The sequence below is a fragment of the Struthio camelus genome, chromosome W, assembly GCF_040807025.1.
Source record: "Struthio camelus isolate bStrCam1 chromosome W, bStrCam1.hap1, whole genome shotgun sequence".
NCBI classification, from domain to species: domain Eukaryota; kingdom Metazoa; phylum Chordata; class Aves; order Struthioniformes; family Struthionidae; genus Struthio; species Struthio camelus.
Genome location: NC_090981.1, coordinates 60,808,628 through 60,833,434, shown reverse-complemented (window position 1 = coordinate 60,833,434; position 24,807 = coordinate 60,808,628). Strand labels below are relative to the sequence as shown.

Sequence of the window (24,807 nt, the reverse complement as noted above, 5' to 3'; positions counted from 1 at the left end):
GGGGGTGCAGGGCAGGGGTTAAATTTCCTCCCTGTAGTGGGGATGGTCCTGTGCTATGGGTGAATTAATGAGAGAAAAGTGGTGGCCCTGTTCTTGCTGTAATCCATCACTTGAAAGTAACCTGACTTAGTTGGTAGGGAAACTAAACAAAATCCTAGACACGACCCCCGAACAGCTGCAGGATTATATCACTGTATTTGAAATACTAACTAAACTAAATTTAAAGGATGGGAGATTATCTAAAATACTAAGCTGATACTTAGCAGATAAAGGTTGTTTATGCTACAGCTTTTCTTTGTTCCTTGAACAACTCACATAACCCATTTTCTCTCCATTTGCTGTCTACCAGCTGGGGATAAAACCCAGTTGCTTCCCTGGTGAGGCTGTGAACTTTCTTAGTGTTTGCCAGGGTCTTAAAAACATGGTGGAGCACAGCTTGCTTATATGGATGTGTAAGGTCTGCCCGTAAGACCCTCAAAGAGTGGCAGCTTTTGGTGAGGTATAGGCTAATCAGCTGCACTCAGGAGTGTCCATGGTAACTTGGTTGTCTCAGCCTGCTCACTGGGCACATGGAGATCCCTAAGCAGCCCTGACCCTGTCTGGAATTGTTAGTCTGACTTCTAGGAAGATTAAGACTACATGATCACTGTCTCTGCCTGTCCTTCAAAATAAATTTTGAACCTTGTGCTGATTTCAGCTAAATTAAGCAATGAGGCAAAAGGGCTCAACGTAGTCTGTTCTAACATGAATTTTGGAGAGAGGTAGATTCTTGAGGAAAAGATACTATCAGCACTCTCATTCCAGGGAATGGTAATTGAACTCACCCTTTATTAGACATCAGAACATCCACTCATGAGCAAGCCATTGGCAAATAGGCCTTATTAAGTCACGAAGCCTGGAATTACTTGTCCCGGCTTAAGAACTACGTTACAATATTGAGGAAGGAGTTCTACGTTTGTGTCTGTCATAGTCACACCTGTACAGCTGAAGCACACTACAGAAAATTACCAGCATTAACAGTCAACCTTTTGCTAATGACCAGCCTCAGAGACAACTGATTTTATGTGTCTGTAGGTGTCCCCTTAAGACTGGTTTTGCCTATATACTTGATTATACATTTGTGATGGATCCGAGTTGAAGATTCCCACTTCAAAGCATTTCCAACCTTTCCTTCTCCTGCCTTCCTCTTCATCTCTTTTCGTGCAATTCCCACAGCCCATTAGAGAGAGCTGTCCCTGCTTCAGACTGCTATGCTTAGCTGGGATCAACGCAAGTCAGGCCCACTTCCCTTTTGTTTGCATGGTTCAGTCTGTGCACCTGCTGTCCTCAGTCGGAGAAAGTCATCTATCTGTAGACCCAAGACTTGCTGCTACAACTGAAACCTGGCAGGAATAACTCATTAAAGATGCATCTAGTGAAACTTGCACCCACAGAGGTGCCAACTGGTGCTCTATCCATTGTCTACAGGTCTTGGACCTCATCAGCCAGGCAGGGAAACCAGCAGAGAAAGGACCCACTTATCTGATTAAGTCTTCATGAGCTACTCTACAGGCTTCTAACAAAAAAAGCTGCCGCCTTGTAATCCACCCAAAACAAAGCAAACAACAGATTGTTCAACTTTTTTCCTCCTTTTTCAACCTAGTTTTCTCTGAGACACTTCAGAATTATAATGTTCATTTTTGTCATAGATGTAGAACTAGTGAATATATCCGAGTGATCCCCAGGTCTCCATGAGAAACTAGTCTCTACTTCTTTTTCATCTGACTGCTGGAGATGGGGCAGAGATGACAGCAAAACTGCTCTTGCTCTATAGCATGAGTATAATGGTTCTGGGTTGGAAACAGCTGAGCTTGATTGAGCAGTAAAATCTTCTTTGGCTTTTGGTGGTCTGCTAAGACTGCTTTAGAATTCAGTGTGTTTAGAAAGGGAAATAAGACTCCTTTTAAACACAAGTGTCCCCAGACAGCTAGAGGACCCATTAGCAGTCCTACAGAGGTGTTTATATCAGCTAATACACTCTTCCTGTGGCAATTTAGGGCTCTTCCTTAGAGTCTGATTTTGACTAGAGAAAAAGAATTCTAGTCGATGACAGCTTTTTGAAGATTCAGTGCATTTTAACTATAGATTAGAATGAGGTTAAGATCTCTTACACTTACCTGCCACCAGAAAAAAAAAATCCTCGCAAGTGACAGAGGTACAGAGGTTGAATGCTTATAATTATAGTTGGTAGCCCAGTGGATTATTGCATTTGCCTAGGTGATAGTAAAACCTTTTACCTCCTCTTCTTCATTTGGTGGAGAAGGATTTGAATCTCTGCCTTCAGTGTTCCTAAATGAGTCCCTCAATGACAGAGTTTTCATGCCTGTAACAACCTCCCCCCCCTACAAACGTTTCATTATTTATACAAGATGAAACCCTTCCAGCTGTAAGGACTGACAGGTTAAGGTACATAGGATGTTAGACCCTCAGGCAAAAGTTCCTGTTTTGTCTTCTATAGAGGCTTGAACTATAGGCTCTCACGTGAGTACCTTAGCCGTCTGCCTATTCAAGGTCTCTCTGACTGCAACCCATTTGTTCTGTAATGAATGAAAGCAAACTAGACATCAGACACCAAATACAAAAATCCCAGGGGATTTAAAAACAAAACAATACCTGACTGATATTAGACATTTGTGTTTTTCTTTTCTAAGTTATTGAGGGGTGTGGAAGAAGGAACTGTTTGCTTTTTAATCAATCCTATTGACTGTGACAGAAAATTAAAACGTGACTGCTGAATTCTATAAGGTAGACTTTAAAGTACATGCACACATCATGTCTTCTAGAATATATACTGGCTTTAATAATTTAAACTTTTAGAATTATTTTTAATTAGTAATCACACTCTTCAAATCTTGAAAGGATTTTTTTTCTCAAAGACAAATGGCTGAAACCTTGTTAAATGTTATAGATATTTTCCATAAGGTTAAAGGACAGATTTCAGTTGTTTAAACCTCTCAGGTCTATGGAGATGTGCCAATGGGAGCTATTTTTGTGCTCCTGGAGTTTGTCCTAGAATAAGAAAGACTAGAATAAGACTCTGTAACTTTGTTCATTCTTGATGCCTGCTGCATTATTGATGCAGGCCTGGGAAATGGTAAGGAAAAAGTGGGGAGTTAAATGGGGATGTATCATTTGGTCCTATTTTCTTTCAGCCTGTCTTTCTGTCTTCTGGCGAGGACTTTCGGCATCAAACACACACTTTCAAAAGGTTTCAGAGCTCTTTTCAAGGACACCCTACCCACTGGATAATTAAAAAAAATACTACTACTACTCAGCACTTTTAGTAGACTTCTGGAGTCACAGTACTTCTAGGAAGTCATTGGATAAATCGAATTATGTTCCATTTTGCAGACAAAGCAAATACACATTTTTACACTGACAAAACCAGTTAGAATCGGTGATCTGTTGGTGCCCGTAGAGGTATCTCTTTCCCAAGAGCCAGAACTCTTCCAGGGCCTGGGAATCTTGGGGGAGGTAGTGAATTGCAAGTAGCTTGCTCTTGATCCTAGTAAGGTGAGATGTCCAGATAAAAGGCTCGAGAAAATTGAGAATCCTTATTTGGGGCCATGATGTACAGAAACAGGAGAGGGATTCTGACATTTCACGGGGCTTGAGGTATACAAAAGCAATGTGAGTCAGAACGTGTCAGTGGACAAAGCAAAAAAAAAAAAAAAAGGGGAAGGTGGTAGTTAAAAGAAGAGGCTGCTGCCAGTTGTTGATCATCTGATGGGGTTGATGGGAACATTGGCTGAGCCTCTGCCCTCACTGTGTTCATTAGCATTCACACCATTCACTGGCCACCCCCTTGCACCAAAGACATTTTCTGAGCTTGCTAATTTTCATGAAAGCAAGTGGGGTCACTTTTCACCTTTTTTCCTCATCTTGACAAGGCCCGTCCCCAAGAGAGCTGAGAAGAAAGGCGCTTTCTTGTTGTCATCTGTGCAATTATCAGCTTTGAACAGGATTGCAATTTGTTGTTGTTGTTGATTTCCTTTGTTATGCAAATGCACCGGCTCATTCTCTGAGTGCTTTTTTTTCCCCCCACACAGCATAAAAAGGAATATTACACATTTAATTTCATGTTATCATTTGTTTCCCTCTGAGATTTCCTCCAGCCATTTTTTGGTCGTCTTCAGGCTAGTGGGAGCTAAGCAGCGGCATTTTGAATTCTGACTTTGTCACTTCTATTTACTTTTTATCATAAAGGGGTATTGTCAATAGGTCTTATGTGGCTCCTATAAAACCCATTTAGGAATTTAAATCTCCACTAAAACACAGAATTTATGCTTCCTTTTATGATTTATGAGTCTAGAAGCCTAAATTCTGCTTTTAATAGTCTATGCATTTATATTCAAAGCAATCAGCTTACATTCTGCATGAGTCTTAAAGTTGTTAGTGCACAGCTAAAGAGAATAAAAGCAGGAGAATGTAGACAGAGGCCTAAGCCAGGAAGTTCAGAATAGAATTCAAATGAGGCCTTCTCCAGGACTTTAAGATACCCTATCTCTCTGGCTCTTGTTATGGTCCAACTCCTGTATGCATCCTATATTTTGACGTTTGGGAAGAAAAGCAATATTTGAAATCAAGAAGGAGGAATCTCTTTTTTGATCACATAAGCAAACCTCAACTGGTTCACTCACAAGTCTAAATCACTCAGGAAGTTGAACTCTTCCCTAACTGAACTATTCAAAACTTACCAGTCTGTACAGCTGAGTTGGAAACTGGTCAAAAAACAGACTTGTTTATGACTTCTGTTTTTTTTTTTTTTTTTTGCGTTTTCAGCCAAATTTAATGGGTGCAACATCTAACTTTAATGCTTTTAAGTAAAAGTTAACAGTAACACTGGTAAGATGTGTCTGTAATAGTACTTAGGATAAATGAAAGATACTGACAGGTACATGGCTGTTTTGTGGTTTTTTGATTTGTTACTTTTTTTTCCTCTGAACTTTCAGAAAGACTAAATGGAATCAGGAAAAGCTCTTACCTTGTCTGACAATATGTGCCTATCAATAAGTGCAGATTCATATCTCTTGATTTACGTATTTGGAAGGCTATTTGTCAGAAGTCAGTTTAATTCTTCTTCCTTTTAATCTTACTGAAATAAATCTAAAAGTCTTCAGCAAAATGAATGACTCCAGATTCACACTATCATAACAAAGAGCAGAATCTGTGTAAGGCAAGCATAAAAAGCATGCATCTCAAGGTTTAAAGAAATAATGCAAATTCTTACAGCAACCTGACATCCTGTGCTCTGATGCCATCATCACTGCATGCAGACACAACCTCATAGATAGGGGATCAAAAATAGGACCCAAGAGTTAGCTACTTATTGTAGAATACTTTTTGGTGAGGGACCCTCTGCTGCAAATAATTTTATGCCTGGTGAGCTTCCAAGAGGTTCTAACAGATCATTATTGCTCAGGTTCTGGAGGAATAAATATTAGAGGGGATGTATCTGAACATGGCCACTTTAAAAATATCTTCCACTAAGTATTAGTATTGTCCATTGATGAGCTTTGTGGTATGTATACTGGATTTTGTCCTCCCTGTAGATTTAGCAACACGGTATGCTGGGATTGAAATAGGTTTCTTAGGGCAATTATAGCATATGCAGTTGGCACACGTAATAGTCTGGTTGGTTATCTTGTCTTCTAATCTTAAATATATAGAGAGTAGAAGCAGGTAGCGAGCTAGTCCCCTAGGTTCCCTTTAAGCTCTCTGCATTTCAGTCCTTTCTTAGAAACTACTCAGAAACTGTGCATGAACGGTCATGTGGGCAAAGTCAGGTGCCCTTGTGCTATTTACTGCTAATTGCGTCATCCTATGTGTGTTTTATTCTTAGGAGTGAGCAATGGAGTCTATAGGGAAATAAATGTATTGTTTCATTCATGCCCTTTACTCCCTTTGTTTACACTGTTTGTCCTTTTAACTGATTTCTTTTTAGGGGGAAGAGATGCTAGAACTATCTTTCCCTGCAGAACTGTTAGTGCTGTGAATGTGGATCACAAGAGGCTTTGATGAATTCTCATTCCTCAGGTGTAGTAATGGGGAATGAACCAAACAAAAAACTTGTATTTCTGAAGATACAAATCCAAGCTCTTTATCAAAGTCTTGCAGCTCACCTCCAAGTCTACGTGGAGCAGGATAGGACCAGATATGTCCAGAGGACGCTTCCAACCTACATTATTCTATGACTGTATGTGGAAGAAGCTTTGGAGTGATTTTCTGCCTATGAGAACTGATCCGATGCCTCACCTACTTGAATTTGCGCAGGGCCCAGTGGTGCTTTTATAGCTTCAGCACAAGATGAGGATCAGGAATTGCTCTCTTTTGCCTGGAATAAGGGCATGGAGGGAGCAGAGTGGCCACTCTAAATGCCTGAGGGGAGATCATAATGAAGGTGGTTGGGGAAGAGGGTAATGAAGGGCCTCCCTATAGTGTGGCTTAGCACAAGGGCAAAGCAGTTCTTGTGTTTATGGATTACAAGACTGCAGCTGTGGACAAACTTCCACCTGAGGGGTAGGTGCCTTAGGCCCCTAAAGCTTTTATTAGCAATAACAGATTGAAGAGTCTGTCCTCTTTCTAGATACATAAAGCAAGTACAGGTGCCGTATACAGCCAAACACACTGAACAGGTAATTGAATGTCTTTCACTGGGATCATGGCATGGATGATTTTGGCCCAAGTACAAAGTGTGTGAAGAGATCCTGAGTTACTGTGCCCATTCCTCTGCAGGCCCAAGTTAAGCCTCTCTCTGCAGCTGTAACAGAGCAAGGCTAGGGCTCATTCTTTCAAGTCCTCATTAAGGAGTAGATGAAATCAGAGTTTCACCCATTCCTCATTTCCAGTGATGTGCACAGTACATGCTGATTACCAAATAAGCATCATAACTGCTAGCCTATGTTTAGCAAAAAGATTTTTCTAACACCATAACCAGGACTTCCCTGGTGAATCCTTGCTTTGGATCTATATGGTTGCACTTCCAGTTATGAGTGCTATGGCAAAATGTCTTTGCAACAGATGAACTATTCCCCTAGCATCAGTCAGTATCATTTAGACTCTGGTGCCCTTGCTGAATAGGTTTATCAAAATGACAGCTACAGGTCTTCCTCAGCTCTTGGAAGCACAGATCAGAAGAATTTGTTGCTTCTGAGAAGGGCTTTTTTTTTTCTCCTGCTATGTTCAGAGTGATAAACCAAGCCACTTTTGAAATATTTATGCCACTGGCTCATGTTGGGCATAAGAGAACTGGAAGATAAGTAATGAGCTAATGTTCCACAATATATACCCTTAACCAGAGGCTAGTGTGGATCACACTAGTGTCTTACATGTCCGCAGCAAAATGATCCCCTTAAACTTCCTCCTGTCCTCTAGACACATATGCAAGATATAAAAAGTGTCTGCGTTCTGTGAAAGAATGTACGAAAACCCTCCTGAAATAGGGACAGGAGGTAGGGCTAACTAAGTGTAAACTGAAGCCTGATCGCTTTATAAGTGGAAATGTAACAAGGTGTTTAGGAGAGCAGGGAATCTGTATCCCAGGGGTGAGCTGGTAGACATTTGACCCTACAGATATCAGATTGTAATGATATACCTGTTAAATATTTTGCAGATAAACCTTAGTTTGTCCTCACACAGCTTTGAGCTGGTCAGATGCGAGTCAGCTCTCGATTGGAAGCCATGCAGCTATATTAGCATGGTACTGAGTTTGGCCTTGTGGGCCCTGATTTTCAGTATGGCTGTTTGGCTTGGACTAAGCTCCTGGCCAGTCATTGTTATACGGCTTTTCCTTCAGAAACGCCATGCAGCCCCTACCTTAGAATACAGGCGCAAAAGTAACGTCTGCTATCAAAGTGCCACATGGATGTAAGAAAACAAGAAATGCCCCACTGAGTGTGATTGACTGCCCATCTATCGCAGTGTTCAGTCTCCAGCATAAGCAGTAAGAGATGCTATTCAGGGAGATCATGCAATATCAGCCACTTTCTGCAGACTCTTGCCCTTTTACTCCCTGGGTGTCCACGACTGTGTTTTATTAGGGATGTTAGAAGGAACGTCTCTGCCTGGTCCTTTTGGTCTTTGTTTTATGGATATGTTGTCTGCAAATTTGTCTAATCTCTTTATAAACTGGCTGTTGACTTTCCATACGATCTCTCATGATAGCAAGTTCTGTAAGGTTGTCCCTAGTATTTTGTTGGCTTCTTCACCTACCACTGCACGTTGACCCAAAGATCTCACACAACTGTGAACAACAAAAACAAGATTTCTTACCTGAACGGCGGCAACTGCCAGTTCTGTGTTCAGCATTGTGTAGGGACAGTTTTGATATTTTTTCTCTTAGGTGCATTATCTTAAGCTTATCCACATTGAAGCTCATTTGCCAACTACTTACCCAGTTTTATGAGAGCCCTCCAAAGTTTCTTGGCAACATCAAGGCATTTTGACTTCCTGAGATTATCATCATCTGCAAATTGGTTATTTCTCTGCTCAATTCTTCTTCAGGTCATTGATAAAGATGTTGAATAAAACTGCTCCTGGACCAATCCCTACTGACTTCTCCCTTTAAGAGACTATTCTTTTGAATTTTGATTGCCTTTTATCCATGTGCTTCCTGACACCCTGCTAGAACTCCAGCAGATTACTGAGGTAGGATTTCCATTTGCAAGAGCCATGCTGACTTCTTCCCAACAGAAAATATAATTCATGTGCTCTATGATCTTATTGTTTATTATGGACTCTGCCATCTTACCAGGGATGGAAGTCAGACTCACTAGTCTGTAGTTTCTGGGATTTTCCCTAGAGTCCTATATAATCTGAGTGAGGTCAGTCTTTGATTACAAGTTATACCTTGTCAGTATTGGTTTTGATGGCTGGGTTAGGAATCTCCTCCCTTGGACTTTCTTGCACAGGTGGCAGCAGGAGCAGAGAGAGAAATGCCTGAAAAATGTACTTACATTTAGAGAAAAATGACATTCTGCTCTTCCCCAAAGGTTTTGAGTAAGTGAAATATTATACCACAACTCATTTTATCACTAAAACAGAGTGAAACAAATGTAGTTTTCTGCCATGCAAAAGGCATGGAAGAAAAACACTCCGGTCATTCTCCAGAATATGTCACAACCGTTTCTGCCTTAGAAACAGTATAGCTAGGGCTTTTAGGCTCTTAACACAAAAATCATCCCTGTAATAAGCAGATGTGAAACAGAAATGAGTCTTTGCCACTGATTACTATGCTCAGTTATCTTTCCTAGGCACAGGAGGGGTGAGGAGCTAGGACAGTCCAGTAAGACTAAGATGTACCCGTCCTTTGCTAAGTAGCTCATTTTGCTGATTCAAATGTCACTGTAGTCAGAGCTGTTTGAACAGAATCAAATTTACTTGTAATGAGCCATATAGTAATTCTCTTGTCTTTTTTTTTTCTTTTCTTTTCCTCTTCACATTAATTTCCACAAAAATGCACATCTGATTTTGTAATGAGCTAAGTAACTGTTTCTCAATTACATCAAATTTTACTGCTCCTCAGTTGAAGTTTAAAGGCATGGCAACTTTGATATTACCAACAGTTCTCCTCAGAATAAGGTCTTCAGTAATTCTTTACTAGTTTCATAAAACTTTGAATACCAATTTGCTCTTTGCTGAGGAAGTGTTTCAACCAAATTTTAGAGGTGTTTCTGGGATATCACAGATCCATGCTGATGAAATCCAAACTGGACAAAATGATCAGCTTCTCATTGCTGCACACATGCAAATTTGCTATTTCTGATGCATCTTTCTAGTACATCTTTCTTGATATGTGCTTTGGAAAGTGTACTATCACTAATAAGTGGTGCACATGTCTTCAGACTTAACTAGCTCAATAATAGGATTTAGGAGGTCTAAGGAGATAAAATCTAAAATAGATACTACTTTATTTCAGAATGTTTTTTTTAAAAAGGTACATATCTTGCTCTTTCTTTTGGTTTTACTGTAACCTGTGTCCCTGCTAAAGCAGTTGTTTGGGGCCTCTTTTTGTTCATTGTCCCCCTCCATCTGCCCTGCACTCAGTATTCATCTTTTCCAGCCAGATCATTCCACTTTCTAAATTTCTCTCTGTCCTGCCCTCAGCCCCCTACAGTGATATTTCCATATGTATGAAGGACACAACTTTATTCCTATGGTTTGTCTCCTTATTGTACTTTTTGAGAATCTGAGCTGGGAACTTTTTCCATTCTGAGGGATAAAGAAGCCTTTCAAGCACCCTGAGAGGGTTATATATGAACCAGCACTGCAGTGCTCAAAGACTTGAGAAGTGTGTGTGTGAGGGGATCCCATACGGTTATAGACTAGACAAAAACAGACTTATGTGAAAAGATCCCAACATGTTCTTGATTCATGTGGTCAATTGAGGCAACTGAGATTATCTAGACAGATTTCTGTGTGCAAGAGGCCATAGAGCCTTGTGTCCTGGTTCCTGCAGCAGCCTGAAAGGTAGGCAATCCCCAAAGAGCAGCCTGCATATTCGGGAACTGTTTTATCGTTGTACTAATGACTATCTATGGTAACAGTCACAGATGCCTTCTCCTCTTTCCAAAAAATACCTCTATCCTGAGTTAGGTGAGTCATCTTTGTCTTGAAGCCAAAGCATAAGATGTGCTAAGTTCTTACAGATGTGGTTCTCTTGCACCTTTGAGTTTCTTGTTTCAGATGGAAGGGAATGTTACAGGCAACCATGGCTCCTTAAGCTTGTAACTTGTTATGATGCCACCCACCTTCAAAGTTGACAGTTTCGTTCCCTTCTTCTTTTCCTAATGCGAAACTTCTCATCTCTGTGATACAATGAAGAGGTACAGATACCAGACATCCCCCAAAACTGTCCATGGTGTAAGAAGCTACTCTTTGACATTCGAGGTCAAGGCAAGAAGTTTTGAGCTGCAGAATCTTCGCAAACACCGCCAGCCATTCATCATCTGTCCTGTGGCGGAAGCACTGGCATGAATCTTCACAGCTGAATGAATGCTGTGCAGTATTCAGTTATGCTGGGTCTTAAATTGGTTTTCAACACATCTCTGTGAGTCATGGGTAGCTGGAGAATCAAAAGTTTCTGTTGGAAACACCAAGGCAAAGAAACGTGAGCTTCACATCATTTTTGTTTATTTATTGGAAGGCTAAATTCAGCAGAGACCTGGCTTCTCTAAATTACAGCCCGAGACATGTTTGGAAATAGTTTACACAACCTCCTTCATGGCCTCTACCCTTTCTGTGACTAAAAGGGAGTTGGTGAACAACATCAGTACCTGTTTTGCTCTAGGCAGAAATTACAATCCTGTGAAGGTGCCATAGTGGGAGGCATTTGTCAGTAGAAATACGGTATAAGGATATGGCTTCTTGCTGTTCCTGGACACGTAGCCCCACTCAGCTGTCACACGAATAGCCAGTGCAATGAGGTGAAATTCATCTCTCTCTGCAGAAGTCGAATGATCAGAGAGCAGATCCCTAAGAATTCTCTAAGCTAAGAACTGGGTACAACCATTCAGTGTTCAGATGGTACCTCCAGTGCAGCTGAGTTCACTTGGCATTTCGGTGCTGAGATTGTTTCTAGCATATGACAGGAACTTTCACCATTACAGCTTTGCTATGGACCTTCCCTGTGAATGTCTGTCAACTCTATGGCCACTCAGCCTCTGCTTAAGACATGACTTTGTAGTCATGACAGTGTGCATGGCCATTTTGACCTTTCTTAAGCTACTCATTCTTCTTTTCAGAGTTCCTCTCTTCCAGTTTTGCTGAAGTGGTTGCTCTTTTGGTTTAATTATTTTAATGTTGTGCAGTACGTCAGTTGTCTAGAGCTGGGTCCTTTAGAAAATGATATACACTGTACTAGGATGAGATTTGCAGCAAATCATTCATTGCACAAATAAATACAGGATTCCAAGCCCTGTCCAGAGGAACTGGCAATGTGACGATTTTCACATCCTCTGTAATCCATAAAGAAGGTGACTTCTTGATATAGCTGACGCCTAGAGGAGCTGTGACCTTTGCATGCATTTTCTCTGCCAAATGTGTGATGGGAGACAGTCCTTATAACAAAAGACAATGTAGTTTATAAACAGTGTAGTAAGGGAGGTGAAAAAGAACTGATAGTGTGGACCTTATCCTAAATTCTTGTCAGACTTGTCAAGTGTTACAGAAGAAATGAGAAGCAATTTTGGCTGAACCTTGAATAACACAGGAGAAAATGGTGGCATCTCTGAGCATTTTTTAATTGCTTGTTTTTTTACAGCTAGGCTAGTGAACCTCTTAGGACAAAATTTCTGGGGAGATTTTCAGCCTGCTGAATTTCTCATCAACCTGAAAGCAACATGAATTTCCTCGGTGTTCTGGAGCTCTGATGCAGAGCATAGGCAGGACAGGCAAAGCTGAAGACAAAATAATTATATATGTGGCGGAAGGTGAGAGGTGGGGTTGGGAAGTCAGCACTGATAAAGGTGTCTCAGAGTTGAGTATGAAAGTGCTGGATGCATTGTGAGTGTGAAGTGAAGGTCTTGGCTGATGTTCTGTAGCCTAAAATGTTTCTTTTTTGTTTGGTTGGTTTTGTTTGTTTTTCAACCAAGCTTAGATCTGCCCACTCTGCTTCCCTGTCCACTGCTTGAACTTTCTCATGGGAGGCCACTTGCTTGGTTGCATTGGTGTCATACCCAGCAGAGCTGAAAAAGTGCTAATGGGATGGGAGGACAGGAAAGACAAAGGTAGTCATTTTCTATCCCCTTTCCTCCCTCATTGCTATATTCTTACAAATATTTACTCAGGTGTAGTTGGTGCAGTTACACTAGGGCTTATGTATGACTGCCTCTTACAAGTCGAAATGATGTTGCTCATTTATAGCAATGCAAACTCAATGAGTGTCTGCTCCCATATATGTAGTTTTCTTGGAGTTTAGCTTTTCGCTTAAGCTAGTAACTTGTCAAGAGAAGTGGAGAAGTAGACACAATGTGTCTATTCAAGGGAAATGTCATGGGAAATGCTGAGTTTGAGACTCTGTTGTCACACAGCTTAGGTAATCATCTCTTCCTGCGCAAAGCAGAGGCTAACTGGTAAAAGGGTCATGATGATCAACTTGGATTGGGATATATGGGACGGGGAATGGAACTGAACCCTCTGTCAATTCAAGGGAAAATTGCAAGGCCTCACCCAGCAAAATTCCCATTTACTTCTCTGACTGCAGCAGGTGCTTCCCTACAGGAAAATCTTAGATCTTTTGAGCAGATCAGACACCTCTCAGCACTTAAAACAATATCTCCTTGATGTAGCAAAAAATTGTATGGCAACTTGAAGCATTCTTGTCCACCCTGAGAATGCCCCAGTGTTTTCTGACAGCTGACAAACTAAAAAGGACGAGGCTGTCAAATGCAAAGAACGGGTCCCCTCCTTTTGGCTGCTGTCCCTCTGGTCTATTCAATTAGGATTGATCAAGCTGTGTCAAAGGTCCCTCCTCTGTTTCAATGGTCACTGAGAGCTTTCATGATGACTAATGATAGGCTATCCTTAAAAAGAAAGGAGGAAGAAATAGAAAGGATAATACAAGGCTTTCTTCTTTCTTTTCTTTCTTCAATCCTTATGTTCCAATTAGGCACATTAACTTTATGACCTGCTAAATGAAATTTATTTAATTGTCATTGTTCAATGATATATCACCCCCCTCTGCCTTCCAACATCTGTCCCTCAAACCAAAAACACTTGCTCAAGCAAAAAAGATTTAATCATGTTTTGGTAGGAGGGACTAGGTAGAAGGGACACCCCCACACCCTCCAAGAAAACATCTAAAATACTCACATTCAAATAGTGAAGGGAAACTGGAGAGCATTGCTGCAGGGAAGGCATCTGGCATAGATTTAACACCTGCTGGAGAGCCTCATCCCTGGAAGTAGCAGTCAGCTCTTCCAACAGTTTGCGGCCCTATTTAGGTCTCTTGTAAAGACAGTATTTCTGCTCTGTTTGGCTATTTAATACTAACATAGCTACAGGTACCACGCACGTTTGAAGGTTTATGTTCTAATGTATATTGTATGTTTTTAGACCACGGTAGCAATTCCAAATCTTTGTCTTGTCAGGCCTGAACTCAGGTCTGAGTTGCAACACGTTTTTGTCAGATCTTACGTTGGACCGGCACCAGAAAGACACAATGATTTCTGCAAAGAAAGTTCAGGTGAAGGGAACAGGATGACACTGTGGGCAGAATATGGATTTATGACGATCATCATTATTGCAATAACAATGTAAACATTAAATCTATCTCATTATCCTAGAAGCAGGACAAGGCTTCAAGTAAACCTCAGTTATGTACAGAACTTAGGCCTCCATCTAGTTATAAATCCTCTTTTTTTTCTTTCTTTCTTTTGTTAGGGGTTAATTTCTCCCTATATGTAAGATATTTAAAGGGCGGAATGGGGAGGCCTTGAGACACCAGGCAGAGTCGCAGGCAGGGAGGTGAAGCCAGCCGGGCGGGGGGATCCGGCAAAAGCCGTGGCCCCTGCCCCAGCCTTAGGCCAGGCAGAAGCCGCCCGAGGCCGCTCCCGGCGCCATGGCGACGCCCTGAAGGAGGTGGCAGCCCCGGCCCGACCCGGGCCCCGCCCCGGCCTCGCGCCGCTGCGCCGCGGCCTCACTTTGCTGCCTTGTGACGTGCCCGCGCGTGCCGCGGCCGTTGCGCATGCGCCGCGGCCGTTACGCAGCGCCCTCTGGAGACCGTTTCCCTCAGTGCTGGCGCCGCCGCCCTCGGCCGACGCCTCTGTGCCCCGGGCCGGGGGCTCCGCGCCCGCAGGCCGTCAGGGCTCAGCCCTGCAGCTGCTGTCCCGCGCCACGGCCACTGGTTGGGGCTCGGCTCCTTCCCGCGCTGGGCTCTTTCTGGGCCACGCCTTCCATCGCTGCCCCGAGGCTTTGCCGTGCTGTCGTCGCGCAGCAGCATGAAGAGATTCTTCAGCAAGAGGCAGAGGCAGCCGCCATTTGGCAGCACTTCCCTGCCCTTCGTCGCCGCTGCCAGCGAGATCCAGGAGAAGGAAGTGAGCAGACTGCACTGTGCAGCTGCCAGCGGCGACCTGGCCCAGGTGCAGCGGCAGCGATGGCTGCTGAGACTAAGCATCAACAGGCAGGACAAGGAGAAGCAGACCCCTCTGCATCTTGCTTGTGCTAACGGGCATTCGGAGGTTGTTACCTATTTAATAGAAAACAAATGCAAACTAAATCCTTGTGACGGTTTCAAGAGATCACCACTGATGAAGGCAGTACAGTGCCAGCAAGAGCAATGTGTTGCCATTCTGCTAGCGCATGGTGCTGACCATAGTCTTGCAGATGCTAATGGCAACACTGCCCTTCACCTCGCTGCGAGAGCTCCTAACACCTCTCTAGCAGGTCAGTTACTCGAGCACAATGCCCATATTGAGGCACAGAATAAAATGGGATATACACCCCTTTCTCTTGCCGTATCTGAACATCACAAAGAAATGGTGGAGTTCCTGCTTCAAAAGGGAGCTGATGTGCATGCTCGCGATCCAGGTGAAAGGACCCCTCTAATGCTTGCTGCCTCTGCTGGGGACATGAGTGTAATAGAAGTTCTTCTTCAATATGGTGCTGATCTTTCCCAGAAAGACAGTCTTGGATGGACAGCTGAGGATTATGCTAGGACTTATGGACATGATCGTATTACTAAACAACTGGCAGACTATGCAGATGGGGAAGATGCAGGAGAAGCTTCTGCAAGCAGGGCAAAAGGCATGCCAGTGCTTAGCAGTCCTCCCAGGGCAGGATCTGCTAGCTTTGCATTAGGTGCACCTGCTCTGGACGGAGAAACAAGGAATGACTTTTCCCATGAATGCTTCATAGGAATGTGTGAGGAAGAAGAGAGTGATGAGAGCTGTCCTGCTTCTGAGAAGGAAAAACTCAGTTTAACTGCCAAGGACGAATCACCTGAAAGGGAGGGAAAGGAGGCTACTGATGGTTCTCAAGTCCCATATGATGCAGAAGACCCTGCTGGTGTGAGAGATGTTACATTGGCAGCAGCAGTGGACCAGAAGGAAGACCCAAGAGATTCTAAGAGCCTGCATTCCTTGCCTGCATGCCTGAGTCCAGAAGCAGCAGTGAAAGTTGAGGTGTCTGAAGACAAGAGAGAAAAGTTCGAAGGACACGAGGCTGCCACAACACAAACAGATTTTCAGTACGACGGACAGGCTGTAGCTGGACAGCTGCAGGAGGAGGTTGCTAATGCTCTTGAAAAACAGTTGATTCCAGAAGGTTCACTTGAAGTTGCAAAGCTTTACTGCAATGAACTGAAAGAAGACAGATTGCGGTTACAAGAGGAATTGGACAGGGTTAAAGCCCAGTTGCAGGAGTCAGAAGAAAAGCATATACAATCTGAGCAATGTGTTCAGGATTTGAAGACAACCCTGGAAAATAAGCAAAGAGAAACAATAGCTTCTTCGCAGAAACTGCAAGACCTTCTGAAAGCCTCTTTAGGAGCTGTTAATTTAAAACAACTGGAAGAACGAGTGGGACGACTTGAACTTGAAAATACCAGACTGGAAGGCACAGCCCAACAACAGACCCGTAGAATCAAAGTTCTTCAGAAAGACCTGCAAGCCTCTTGCTCCCTGCAAGTTCATAGTCGCCTGGAGGACTTGATCACTGGCTTACGGACAAAAAACGTGCCTTCAGAGAAATACCAAAATCAGCACTGTAAGAGCAAAAGAAAGCCATGGAAGACCCTGGCAGAATGGACACAACCAACGGAAGCCCGTCTGGAGCAAGAAATGGTAAGAAACACTGAACTGCAGAAAGAATGCAACAGGTCCAAGAGGCTTCTGGAAAAGGCTATGAAGAAACTGAGGGTGTATGAGAGGCGAGAGAGTGAATCCCAGTTGAATTTCCAGGGCAAAATGGAGGATACGTGTTCTGGAACGGACAGTGAAGTTGATAGATTAAGAACGAGGGTCCATGAACTTTCACACTGGCTAGAGGCAGAGCGGAGAACCTCAAGGCAGCTAGAAAAAACGAACAAAAGTTTGCAACAAGAGTTGGTTTTGATGCATGGGAGCTTGGAAAAACTGCGGAAGAGAAAGCGGCAGCTGGAAGAAGAGGAGGTTTTCCTCAGGTGTCAGTTAAACGTCAAGATGATGGATCACAGCCAGAGAGAACAATATAAAAGGGAGAGTGAACAAAGGGCTGGGCAAGAGCTACGGCAAAAACTACAGGAAGTCAATCTATTTCTGCAGACACAGGCAGCCATCCACGGCAGACTAGAACAAGTAAGAGCCAGTACTCAAGCTTCCGTGGTAGACCAACTGCAGCAGAGAATTAGAGATTTAGAATTGGAATTGGCTTTCAGAAAACAGCTGCACTGAGACAGAGCTAATGAGGGGCTAGCGGAAGCCAGGACTGCACACCTTCATGAGTGCTGCAGAAGCCGCTCTTTCGTAGCGAACCCAGTGGGCCATGCTTCCTCTGTGAGAGACTGGAAGCTCATATGACTGAGGTGCAGTGAGAATGTTCAAAAATATCACTGAAGAACTTGAGCAGGTCACTGCTGAACTGAAAACTGAATCTGTTGGAGCTTCTCCCTGGGCATCTACTGAAGGATCTTCAGCAAACGTAGACCAGGACCCAGTTTCCAGGGCGATACAGGAGTACTGCGATGTTTTGATCAAAAATGATATGATTTGATTTAAATAAAAGTACTAGGGAGTGTCTATGCAAAATTATTTTGCTTACATAGCCTGCCAGTGGTTTCCCATCCCACAGTGCAAACGTGAGAAATCCTTACCCCTAGAAAGAGTGATCTGAAGCTGCTTGCAACATGATAGCCAAGCTCTTTGTGACTGCTAGTGGCTGATGATGTGGCGTCTGTAACCCTGGTGAAAGGCAGGTGCTGTGGGACCTTTGCATCAGTAACACAGGCAGTTTGACTTACCTTGGGGAGTTATCTGCCATTATGGGAGAGCGTTGTTTGTCATTTCATGTCCATAGAAGTTGATAGCGATCAGAAGATGCTAGAGCAGAGGAAGTCCCCGTTCCAGAAAGTTAAGAGTGATTATACTGAGACAAATGAAGACTAACAAAATATGCCTGCTACCTGCTGAGAGGCTTGCATTACCAGGCAGTGAGTAAAAGCAGCCATTGCTACCATTTTTTGTGGGAATATAGCAATGGTGTGTAGATAATAATATGCTGTATTTAACTGAAAATATTCTAGATTTTTTTCATTTAAAAATTTAGTTCAAAATCTAGTCTCTGGATGAAGAGACAGAGTACATCCTCAGCAGGTTTACTGATGATACAAAACTGGGAAGAGTGGCTGATACACCAGAGTGGCTGATACATTCAGAGGGACCTTGATAGGCTGGAGATACGGGCAGAGGAGAACCTCATGAAGTTCAATAAAGGGAAGCGCAGAGTCCTGCACCTAGGGAGAAATAACCCCATGAATCAATACAGGCTGAGGGCTAACCTGCTGGAAGGTAGCCCTGCAGAGAAGGACCTGGGAGTCCTGGTGGACAACAAGTTGACCATAAGCCGGCAATGTGCCCTTGTGGCCAAGAAGGCCAATGGTATCCTGGGGTGTATTAGGCAGAGTGTTGCTAGCAGGTCGAGGGAGGTGATCCTCCCCCTCCAGTCAGCCCTGATGAGGCCACACCTGCAGTACTGAGGGCTCCCTAGTATGAGATATGATCTGCTGAAGTGAGTCCAGCGAAGGGCTACTAAGATGAGGAAGGGCCTGGAGCATCTCTCCTGTGAGGAAAGGCTGAGGGAGCTGGGCCTGTTCAGCCTGAAGAAGAGAAAACTGACGGAGGATCTTACCAATATTTTAAAATATCTGAAAGAAGAGTGTAAAGAGGATGGGGCTAGACTTTTTCCAGTGGTCTCCGGTGACGGGATGAGAGGCAGTGGGCATAAACGGAAACACAGGCAGTTCCGTCTGAACATGAGGAAAAGCTTTACTGTGAGCGTAACAGAGCACTGGAACAGGTTGCCCAGAGAGGTGATGGAGTTTCAAAAAATGTCTGGACACAGTCTTGAGCAACACGCTCTAGATGATGCTGCTTGAGCAGGGGGGTCGGACTGGATGATCTCCAGAGGTCCCTTCCAACCTCAACCTCTCTGTGATTCTGTGATTTAAAAATAAGTGAAGCTTATGAGCCAGAATCTGTTAGAAGAACATAGTTCCAGAGATTTATCTTTTAACATCTCAGAGAACTTCCTGATTTTCCAACCCTAGGTTTTATCTAGAAGAGATGTGTGGCAATTTATGTTTGGTGTTAAGAATGAATTGTTAGCTTGGGCATCTGAGGGAGTTTCAGTCACAACATACCACAAGCTACTTAGGAAAGGCTACCACTATTCTAAAGATGCATGACATGAGTTTTTGTATCCTGATGCTTAACTCAGTCGTGCATGGGGAGGTAAGCTGCTGAATCTCTTAGCATGGTCATGTTTAAATGACAGTGACAGAGATTTTGTGAAATTCGGTTGTTTCATTTCATAGAGGGTTATGGCATCTGGTGTTAGCACTTTGTCCCTTCTCAACTGAAGAATTGCCAGAAAGTTTTATTTGATTTACCAGTTCTTTCATATTAGTTAATAGGTTTCCAAAGAGATGAACGGCAGTTGATGTCCTATCTTCCAATGAAACTCAATGCCAACCCACTCCTGGTCTTTCATTTGTGCTATTGAAAATACACTCCTAGATGCAAAAAAAAAAAAAAAACACTAGTGTTAGAAACCTGAGTGAAATGAAAACAATTAGGTTATATAGTATCCTGATTCTGTAGCAATGCAAAGTCTGCATTTATCCTGAACCTTTTTACTGAAGGATCCAAAAGTATGATAGAAACATGGCAACTTTAGTCCTCCTAGCCTTGAAGTATGACCTGTTATAATTGTTCATCCCGTGAGAAACTGAGGCAGAGACAGACTGAAGTAATCTGGATTCACAAAGTCAGGAAGGATCCTGGCAATTTTGATAATCAAAGGCTACAGAGATAATGTGGAGAGAGGTCCCAAGTAGGTGAAGGGGAGAGACAGCTACCTAATTACTTTCACAGATCCTCATTTAAATCACTTATTATAATTGTTCCTAGACCCCCAGAAGTCATCAGAACTGTATTCAGTTGGAAGATGTCGTTACTGTGAACAAACAGAGTAAAGACCCTGTCTCACAGAGCTTGCAGTCTAAATCACTGGTTCCTGATGTTGAAATGTGGCTCACTGACATTAAAAGTGAGTTGCAGAATCTAAGCTAATAAGCTTTACTGTCCTTAATAACGCTACCTCCTCAAGGAAGCAGAATCACCAGCCCCATAAGTGCGAGTTGAGGAGGTAGTGTTGCAAGGAAAGCAGGTTTGGGGAGCAGCAAGAAGTCAGGGAAAGGAGGAGGAGGAGGAAAAGACAGAAGTAGGGAGGTCCAACTTAAGAAGAAAGTGGAGAACAACATGTCCAAATGCACAAACAGCTGAGGAGTGGGAGGGGAAACAGAGGGAAGGAACTGAGTACAACTACATGATCACTAACAATGTTTTGCCAGTGAAGAAGTCACTACCACCCTGTTGAGACATAGCAGGCAGCTAGCCATGCTATTAATGCACAGTAGTCACCACATAAAAGGTCTGAGCTGAAGGCACCTGAACAACTCAGTCATGACTTGAAACATAATGTAGTGACTTGTTAGCTCATGACCACATGGTCAACCCTCAGAAAGAAGAAAATAGCAGGTAATAAAAGACTTCAATCTGAGGGAGAAAACGTAGCAAGAAATTAAAATCAGACAAATGGAGATTTTTTTCAACAGTGAGGATGACTGGCTATTGGAAAGGAAGTGGAATATTTTCTGTCTGTTACTTCCTTCAGAAAAGAGTGGAGAACTCTTTTGCAAGATAAATTTCAATTTAAAAAAGTATTATACTTAATAAGGAGGTAAGGGGGAAATTCTGTTGCTGTGCAATGTAGAAGGTCAGACAAAAGCAGTGATGGAGAACTGTTGGCATTGGTGCTTCCTCTGGCACTGATGGAGATCTGGGCTGACCCCAGCTGGTCTGCACTACAATGTTTTATTAAGTAAATTTGGCACCGGGGCACCTGAAAGATTTGCTGTTGTTGGACTTAAAGGATCTAGAGGTCTTCAGAATTTCTGAATGAATGCACTTACTTTCTGGAAACATAACTATGTTTTTTGGTTGTTTTCTTTTTTTTTTTGGGGGGGTGGGGACAGTGAGGAGAGAGCAGCGGGCCCTAATAATAGTCCAACATGCTGCACACCAGAAATCTTAACCTAATTCATTTGTAATTATAACTGATAAAGCCCATCTGAAGGTTTAAGCTATTTTTATGTGTCTATTATATGACTGTCTGGAAACATTCATTTCTAACTACAGCCTGTACTGTGGAGTAACTCTGAGGTTCACCTTTCCTAAATAAATAACACTCGCTAGCTTTTATGGTAGCTAACGCCTTTTGGCTGGGCTTACCTTTCCTTTTCTGTGCCATGAATTGCGCTTTATTGTCAAATGCCACCAACATATACGTCAGAAGGCTGATCTATTAAGATTTCTAATCTTCATTGGAGAGAATCAGCTTTTCATCACACAGAGAAACCAATTCCTATCTCTTCTCCCTTTAGAAATTACACTGTACAGTAGAAAGGCTCCAAGTCTCTCCTGTTTAATGGCAAATTGGCTCGGGGCAGCAGTAGTACTAGTTCTAAAATCATTAAGTGAGCTGCTGCCAATGCATCTTTCACAGTCAAGCTGTGGATAAATGGAAGGTGAGATTGTCAAGGATGGGGTTCAAAGTCACCAGTGAGTCCTGTCCTCACCTTCTTCCTTTTTGGAGAATAATATTATTTCCTCTAAGTACTATATACATTTTCCAGGTCGAAGAGAAAGGTCTGTGATGGAAAAAACAGAAAAGAATTTTTATCTCTAAAACAATCAACTTCTCTCCCTACTCCCCCTTCCCCAGAACTAAACTCCATTAGGAGTTTGATGTGGAGGTTTGAGATTTGTAACAGCTCCTGGGATGAGAAGGAAGGAGACCTAACAGGAAGAAAAATGGTGTGTGTTTTTGGTGAGGGGAGAGTGGGATGGCAGACATTTGTGGCACCAGCAATATTGATCCTGAGGCAAAGGTACCCCTCAGAATTCCCAGGTTGCAAATGACTATGTCTTTCCCCATCATCATACCCCATTAATTGAAATAAGCTCTCTCCTTGAATCACAGGCCTGCTTCTACAGCAGGTCAGCAAAAAAATATTGACAGAGAGTTGGAAAAACAACCGTTCCAATGGAGGCATGGCAAGCACTCACTTCTCTGTGGCTGCTGTGGATCACAGTCCAAGTGAGGAAGATGAGCAGATTTTATGAATCAGTGGTGTAAGAGCTGAGAATTTCCAAGTCTGTGATGACATAGTTTGATAGCAATGGCTGTTGGGGTTTTTGGTTTGTGTGTGTGTGTGTGTGTTTTAATGCAAATAGTGTGCTTGCTGTTGTGCAAATGACAAGAAAAGGTACCTCCTGCCCTGAAGAGGTTGCTTGCTACAAGACAGAAAGAGAGTAGATTCTCTTTAGGCATCTTAAAGTTAGAAACTTAGTTTCTAGGCTACCACCACATTTAGGATAGGATAGGATGAAATGCCTTCACGGAGGTGCATATCACTCTTAATTGATTATAGTGTTTGTTTAAATGACTAGCTTAGAAGCTGGGCTTAAAGTCTGCATAACTTAAGGTTGATTAAATTAGACCCTTTTCCCCATGTCCTCTGAAGGTAGTACTTGATCTTGTAAAAGAAAAATAAAAAAACCTCAGTTGATTCCCCCCCCCCCCCCCCACCAAGGGAAGTTCATAGCAAGAGGTTCATTGGCTATTCTATGAAAAAATAACCTATGATGTTTTGTTACTCCGTGAGGGAATTTCGTAGCCAAACATACACTGGAACTGCCACTATGCATGAGTCACATGCGTTGAAGATAAATATCTGAGACAGTCAACATAGTGGTCTTTTCATGTCTTTACAGATATTAACTCTCACCATGTCATTGCCAGTGTAGAAACACTGTTTACTGGCAGGAAGCACATCGAAATTCTGAGTCGTTGTACAGAATCCTGGCATACGAAGCGTCCACGGGCTATAAAAGATGGTGCACCTGCAGCCCAAGATCATTTTTGTGCAATACATTGCATATCACAAGTGCTCAGCACCACGCAGGTCGTCAGTGGTGATTTGTGCCCTGTTTGGAAGGGCTTTCTTGTTTACCGTAGCTGAAAGTTTTGTACCTTTCTCTAGTCTCCTACATACATTTCTGATCCAAACTATGCCAAAGAGCTGTCCAGCTTTTCAGGAATGTAACGTTAAACTGTCAGGTGACTTTTTTACATGATGCTTTCTCCATCAAGCCTTTGGAATTTTGAATATTTACTTCACATGGTTTTATTATATTTTATTTTATTTTAATACTGCCGTTATCCTTAACCGTAAGAGCATGCTGTTAGAGTGGCAGATTCATGTCCTCTTTCTCTAGTCAGTTCTGCCCATGTTAAGGAAACAAGTGACTTTTGTTTTACAAGAAGATTAAATTTATATAGATGAAATATAAGGAATAACTGAATTAGTGTCATAATGACAGTGTAAACTTCAGTTAGAAAAATATATTTCCATTGTAATAAAGTCTGGCAATACATTTTAAAAATCATACATTTTTGAAGCCTTAGATTTCTTTGCTTGTGCAATGTCTGTCACTGAGATCCTAACTAAGAGTATATAAATGAAAGGTCTCCATTCATAGATGAACAAAGAGAAGGAAAAAACTGTCCTGTAAATGGGATACCATTTTTAGCAATTGAGTTAAAAGGTGAATGATGCCCTGCTTCCTAGGCATGTGTCTCTGTTAAGTCAGGGTAGTTATTCTGGTGAGGTGAGGCATGATACTATAGGTCTGTCCTACCTGCAGTGTGGCCATGTCATCCCCACTAGATTAAAGCATTTGCTCACACAACCTAAAGGATAGCAGAAGGCTAACAAGTTTTGCAAGTGCTGCATAGTCTAAGACCAGAACTTCTTTAGATCATTGTTTAAAAAGTAACAAAGTAATATTTATGGCTGTGTTCTGAAAGTTATCCGTATAGTGAAGTACACTTTTCAGCAAGTTCCTCATTATTACAGGCAATGTCTTTACCCATGCTGGGAGTTAATACCTGTAAAGACATGAAATGACGACTGTGCTGACAGTCTCAGATATTTATCTTCAATGCATTTGACTCATGCGTAGTTCCACTCATATGTTTGGCTATGAAATCCCCTCACTGAGTAACAAAATATCATAGGTGCAGTTATTGTTTTCATAGAATAGCCAATGAACCTCTTGCTATGAACTTCCCTTGGTGGGGGTGGTGGGGGGGGCAAACTGAGGAGTTTTTGTTTGTTTGTTTGTTTGTTTGTTTGTTTTCTTGTCCTCTGCATTCCTTTCTGAAATGCTTTAACTGGAAAAAAGCCCATAGTACCTTTAGGATGTTTTGGTCTTGTCTCATTATCTGTGATAAAAATTAATGGTATATTGTCACCTTCAGTTGACAGGTATGAAACTGAAGGACAAGGAAATTTGATAGGACTTACCACACATCCGAAGGTCATGGAACGGTTGCATATCCAAAGAACTGTCACAATTCAGGCCTCTGCTTTAGTCACTGGACAGCTACTGTTCTGCATTTTGGATAAGCTCTTCATGGCAGGGCACGCCACTCCTCTGTACGGGGATGCTC

General features: G+C 42.5%; 2 protein-coding genes across 11 annotated transcripts in view; both read left to right on the top strand.

Moving 5' to 3' along the window:
• Positions 1 to 24,807, top strand: part of LOC104138512 (CUGBP Elav-like family member 4) — a 721,557-nt gene that overhangs the window by 220,675 nt on the left and 476,075 nt on the right. The gene's annotated exons all lie outside the window — the stretch shown is intronic.
• On the top strand, positions 14,976 to 17,405 carry LOC104138514 (POTE ankyrin domain family member B-like). The gene has a single exon (XM_009666157.2). The coding sequence runs from the start codon at positions 14,976 to 14,978 to the stop codon at positions 17,403 to 17,405; it is 2,430 nt and encodes an 809-aa protein (XP_009664452.2).